This window comes from Anolis carolinensis, unplaced genomic scaffold, assembly GCF_035594765.1.
Source record: "Anolis carolinensis isolate JA03-04 unplaced genomic scaffold, rAnoCar3.1.pri scaffold_13, whole genome shotgun sequence".
NCBI classification, from domain to species: domain Eukaryota; kingdom Metazoa; phylum Chordata; class Lepidosauria; order Squamata; family Dactyloidae; genus Anolis; species Anolis carolinensis.
Window position 1 is genome coordinate 11,530,087 of NW_026943824.1, and position 6,217 is coordinate 11,536,303.

At 44.4% G+C, this 6,217-nt stretch overlaps 1 protein-coding gene across 3 annotated transcripts in view; it reads right to left on the bottom strand.

Moving 5' to 3' along the window:
- LOC103279848 (syntaxin-binding protein 4) overlaps positions 1-6,217 on the bottom strand; it is a 76,992-nt gene that overhangs the window by 36,048 nt on the left and 34,727 nt on the right. For all 3 annotated transcript variants that reach the window (XM_062964232.1, XM_062964233.1, XM_062964231.1), the window contains exons 7-8: positions 5,624-5,750; positions 4,866-5,007 (exon numbers count right to left, since the gene is read on the bottom strand). In XM_062964232.1, the coding sequence (XP_062820302.1) occupies positions 4,866-5,007; positions 5,624-5,750 (269 nt within the window). The remainder of the gene's footprint in view (positions 1-4,865; positions 5,008-5,623; positions 5,751-6,217) is intronic.

Here is a 6,217-nt window from a genome sequence, read left to right on the forward strand (position 1 = left end):
CAGAAAGGAGGAAACCATGAAAATGAACAAAATCTGACTACCAGTATTTAAAAAAACTCTAAAATCAAAATAGTAGATGGGAAGCAACACTCTGAGGGCAGAGGAGCCCCAAGGACGGCTATTGACTGAACAAAGGATCCCCCCAGGCAAGAGACAAAAACCTTTCCAATACTAATTAGGGTGATTAACTGAAACATTAATGCTGGCTTCCCAGTGACAAAGGACTCTTGCCACACCCTGGACTCTCCACAGATATATATTTTTTCCTTTCGTAGTTTCTCCATACCTCACAACCTCTGAGGATGCCTGCCATAGATGTGGGTGAAACGTCAGGAGATAATACTTCTGGAACATGGTCACACAGCCCGAAAGACATACAACAACCCCATAGATACAAAGGCTTCTTCCTATCTGCTGAGATTTGGTTCCAGGAAAAAAATAACCCATTGGTACTAAAAATGGGTTCAAATCCCATTCTATGCAATGGTGTAGTGTAATGATGTCCCATATAAGAAATGGCAAAATCAAGCTTTCAAAAATATTTTCACAACATACATGGTATTGATTCCATGGATGCGGAATTGGTGGATACAGAGAGCTGTTCATAGTTCTTCTCCCCAACCCTACATGGAACTGCTGTCCATGGTCCTGACCTTCTGCAAATTACAGTAGAATCTCACTTATCCAACATAATCGGGCCGGCAGAATGTTGGATAAGCGAATATGTTGGATAATAAGGAGAGATTAAGAAAAAGCCTATTAAACATCAAAATAGGTTATGAGTTTACAAATTAAGCACCAAAACATCATGTTGGACAACAAATTTGACAGAAAAAGTAGTTCAATATGCAGTAATGCTACGTAGTAATTATTTTATTTACGAATTTAGCACCAAAATATCACGATATATTGAAAACATTGACTACAAAAATGTGTTGGATAATCCAGAACGTTGGATAAGCGAGTGTTGGATAAGTGAGACTCTACTGTACAGTCACGTTCCAGTCACTTGATGAGGTTTCCGCTCTTTCACTAGTTCTTCGTGCCAATAAGGTTTGCTTGGGACTGCTTATTTTTGGTTTTTCAGCAGCCCAAATGCCTTTGCAAGCACAGGTTCCATTTCCCAATAGTGTTGCAGTCCCTAAGCCACCAGATAAGCAGGAGTTTCGTGTGCCATTATAATACTTTGATATCACTTTAATTCCCATGGTTCCATCCTGCAGAACCCAAGGACCAGCAGCTATATAACCATGGAATTGCAGTTTTAGTTACCAACATCTGCATATGCATTGGAAGATCTAACAAATTCATAGAGAGATACCTCTCTAAGACTCTCTAGGTCCTTCAACACAACTCCATAGTATATTGGAACTAGAAGTCAGATAATTGAATGGCATTCAATCATATCCGTAGTTTCATTGGGGGAGGGGAACAACAGCCTGGCAAACACTATATTACCCACGACTACAGGGAACTGCCAAAAGGCTAAATGGAGGGCTGCACAAACACAGCAAGGACCAATTACCGAGAGCACAATAATCCCAAATAAACAGCTCAAGGGGAGGTCACAGGGGCTTACATGTCTTTACACTAATGCACAGAGCATGGGAAATAAGCAAGACGAACTCCAGCTTTTCGCACAGCACCACACGTACGACGTCATAGGCATCACTGAAACCTGGTGGGATGACTCCCATCACTGGAATGTAGCCATTGAGGGCTATAACCTCTTTCACAGAAATAGAACAAAGGGGAGAGGAGGGGGAGTAGCTTTATATGTCAAAAACAGTTATGTTGCAGAAGAAATGCAAGACTGTAATCTGGGAAACCAGCTTGAAAGCATCTGGATAAGAATCAAGGGAACCAGGACTCAAAAAGATCTCGTCGTGGGTGTCTACTACAGACCTCCGAACCAGGATATAGAAGTTGATGAAGCCTTTTGTCAACAGCTAACCAAACAGGCACAAAGAAGAGATGTAGTAGTCATGGGCGACTTCAACTAGCCTGATATCTGCTGGAAAACAAACTCGGCCAAGAGCACAAAGTCCAACAAATTCCTCACTTGCCTTGCAGACAATTTTATGGTCCAGAAGGTAGAAGAGGCAACAAGGGGATCAGCAACTCTTGATCTAATCTTAACAAATGTGGAAGACCTGATCAATACAGTAGAAGTTGTCGGATCCTTAGGGGCAAGTGACCATGTGCTCCTGCAGTTTGTGATACAATGGAAGGCTGAAACTAAGACAAGTCAAACACGCATTCTGGACTTTAAGAGAGCTGACTTCCAAAAAATGAAGGAATTACTGAGCAGCATTCCATGGACGCCAATATTAAAAGACAAGGGAGTTAACGATGGATGGGAGTTTTTTAAAAGTGAAATACTCAAGGCGCAAATGCAAACAGTGCCAACAAAGAAGAAAAATATGGTACATGCGAAGAAGCCAGAATGGATGTCCAAAGAACTTCTAACTAAGCTAAAACTCAAAAGTGACATGCACAAGAAGTGGAAAAGGGGAGAAATCACCAAAGAAGAATTCAAACTTATAGCCAACTCCTGTAGGGAAAAGGTTCGCAAGGCTAAAGCGCAAAATGAGCTCAGGCTTGCCAGGGACATTAAAAACAACAAAAAAGGCTTTTTTGCTTACGTTGGTAGAAAAAGGAAGAAAAAGGAGGCGATAGGTCCTCTGCGAGGAGAAGATGGGGTGATGGCGACAGGGAAAAGGCAGAACTGCTTAATGCCTTCTTTGCCTCGGTCTTCTCACAAAAAGAAAGCCATCTTCAACCTCAGCAACATGAAATGGACGAAGGATTTGGGGAAATCCAACCCCAAATAGGGAAACAAGTTGTCCAGGAACACTTGGCCTCTCTAAACGAATTCAAGTCCCCAGGGCCAGATCAGCTACATCCAAGAGTACTGAAGGAACTAGCGGAAGTTATTTCAGAACCACTGGCGATCATATTTGAGAGTTCTTGGAGAACGGGAGAAGTCCCAGCAGATTGGAGGAGGGCGAATGTGGTCCCTATCTTCAAGAAGGGAAAAAAGAACGACCCAAACAATTACCGTCCGGTCAGCCTCACATCGATACCAGGCAAGATTCTGGAAAAGATCATTAAGGAAGTGGTCTGCAAACACTTAGAAACAGATGCAGTCATTGCTAATAGTCAACACGGATTTACCAAAAACAAGTCATGCCAGACTAATCTGATCTCTTTTTTCGACAGAGTTACGAGTTGGGTCGATACAGGGAATGCCGTGGATGTAGCGTACCTGGATTTCAGTAAGGCCTTCGACAAAGTCCCTCACAACCTTCTGGCAAACAAACTAGTAAAATGTGGGCTAGACAAAACTACAGTTAGGTGGATCTGTAATTGGCTAAGCGAACAAACCCAAAGGGTGATTCTCACCAATGCGTCGTCTTCATCTTGGAAAGAAGTGACAAGTGGAGTGCCACAAGCAGGGCTCCGTCCTGGGCTCGGTTCTGTTCAACATCTTTATTAACGACTTAGACGAAGGGTTAGAAGGCACGATCATCAAGTTTGCAGACGACACCAAACTGGGAGGGATAGCTAACACTCCAGAAGACAGGAGCAGAATTCAAAATGATCTTGACAGACTAGAGAGATGGGCCGAAACTCACAAAATGAAGTTCAACAGGGACAAATGCAAGATACTTCACTTCGACAGAAAAAATGGAATGCAAAGATACAGAATGGGGACACCTGGCTTGACAGCAGTACATGTGAAAAAGACCTTGGGGTCCTCGTGGACAACAAGTTAAACATGAGCCTACAATGTGATGCGGCTGCTAAGAAAGCCAACGGGATTCTTTTCCTGCATCAATAGGGGAATAGCATCTAGATCCAGGGAAGTCATGCTCCCCCTCTATTCTGCCTTGGTCAGACCACACCTGGAATCACACTGGGTCCAATTTTGGGCACCACAGTTGAAGGGAGATGTTGACAAGCTGGAAAGCGTCCAGAGGAGGGCAACTAAAATGATCAAAGGTCTGGAGAACAAGCCCTATGAGGAGCGGCTTAAAGAGCTGGGCATGTTTAGCCTGCAGAAGAGAAGGCTGAGAGGAGACATGATAGCCATGTACAAATACGTGAAGGGAAGTCATAGGGAGGAGGGAGGGAGCTTGTTTTCTGCTGCCCTGCAGACTAGGACGCGGAACAATGGCTTCAAACTACAGGAAAGGAGATTCCACCTGAACATCAGGAAGAACTTCCTCACTGTGAGGGCTGTTCGACAGTGGAACTCTCTCCCCCGGACTGTGGTGGAGGATCCTTCCTTGGAGGCTTTTAAGCAGAGGCTGGATGGCCATCTGTCGGGGGTGCTTTGAATGCGATTTCCTGCTTCTTGGCAGGGGGTTGGACTGGATGGCCCATGAGGTCTCTTCCAACTCTACTATTCTATGATTCTATGATTCTATGATTCTATGGAAGTCACGATCCAGCTGGGATCATGACTTACATGGATATGGGGATCTCACAATTTTGAATTCTTGCTCGAAAGCTATTGTCTTATCAGATTAATAAGAATTTTAGCTCTAAAGACTCCATAAGATTCATATGGGGCATCTAAAGTACTGGAACGAAAACAATAATATCCAATGTGCACAAATATGATGTTTGTCCTTAGAACATAGGGAAGAAAAAGCCTACCATTCACCACAACCGATAACTTCAGAAGCAACTTTCCAAAACTCTAGTACAGGGTTGAATTTAGTTCCTTGGTTCTCCTCCATCAAACACTCTTCTTCTTCAAATTGTTTAACAACTGGCAGAACAGGTGGAAGAACAACTACCGCACACATAGAGAATATAGTAGTGTTAGACGACGGGCATCCCAATGCTTGGCTCACCCTAAAGCAGTCTCCTTCTGCTTGTAGCTCTTGGACATAGACCATGGGCCCATCTGGCCTGTTGGCCCCTCCACCAACGGTCAGGCCCAAGCCAGAGGATTTGGCGATTGTGATGCTCTGGATCCCAGATTCAATGGAGCAACTGCACAGACAAAAGGTAACAGGTTAACAGCAGCCACAAGAAAAACCCTGCATCTAGAAACCCTGCATTCCCTCCACGCGGTTTCCATCAGTGGTTGGACTACAACTCCCATGATCTAGAAAAGGATAATCATGGCAAGATGTCACATTGAAGAGGAGGAAAATGTATTTTAGCCTAGGGCACAATGTAGCAATGGATTCAAATTGCAGGGAAAGAGATTCCACCTAAACCTTAAGAAGAATTCCTTGTTGGTAAGAGCTACTCTGGAGCCCCTGTGGTGCAGCGTGTTAAAGCGCTGAGCTGTCGAACTTGTGGACCGAAAGGTTGCAGGTTCGAAGCCGGGGAGTGGAGTGAGTGCCTGTTGTTAGCCCCAGCTTCTGCCAACCTAGCAGTTCGAAAACATGCAAATGTGAGTAGATCAATAGGTACTGCTCCGGTGGGAAGGTAATGGCGCCCCATGCAGTCATGCCAATGGGCCTTGGAGACCTTGGAGGTGTCTACGGACAACGCCGGCTCTTCGGCTTAGAAATGGAGATGAGCACCAACCTCCAGAGTCAGACAAGACTGGACTTAATATCAGGTGAAAACCTTTACCGTAAAGCAACATGGCACGTACTGTGAGAGCGTGTTTGGTGAATGTCCTGGGTTTCCGATCAGTGGCCCATGGGAATTGGCTGGGCTCAGCAACAAAGGACTCTGGGAACGTGATGAGGACCCCGAGGAAGTGCTTTCCAAATATCTACCTGAAGAACAAGGTCAAAGATAGTGGTTTTAATATGACGATTACCCAATAAGAAACACATTTTGCTGGAAGACACCTATGGAAGGACAAGTGCTAGCAGACCAAAGGCCTGCTCTTAACACCTGTCACCAAGGTTACAGCTCATCCATAGCATTTGATAAATAAATTAGATATTTCCCCCAGACAGACATAACCCAGAAGTTGCCAACTGCTAGCACCTTGAGTATATCCTTTTTACTTCCCTTCTTTTCTGTAACCTTGCTAACTACTTTTGATGGTGAGTCTAGGGTATTTAATAAGTTGGGAAGATAGGAGATATCATTTGGAGGTGCTGCGGTACCTCAGTGGGTTAAACCACTAGCTGCAGAAAAACTTGCTGACTGGAAGGTTGGCAGTTTGAAGCCACATGTTAGGGTGAGCTCCCACTGTCAGCCCCAGCTTCTGCCTACCTAACAGTTCAAAAACATG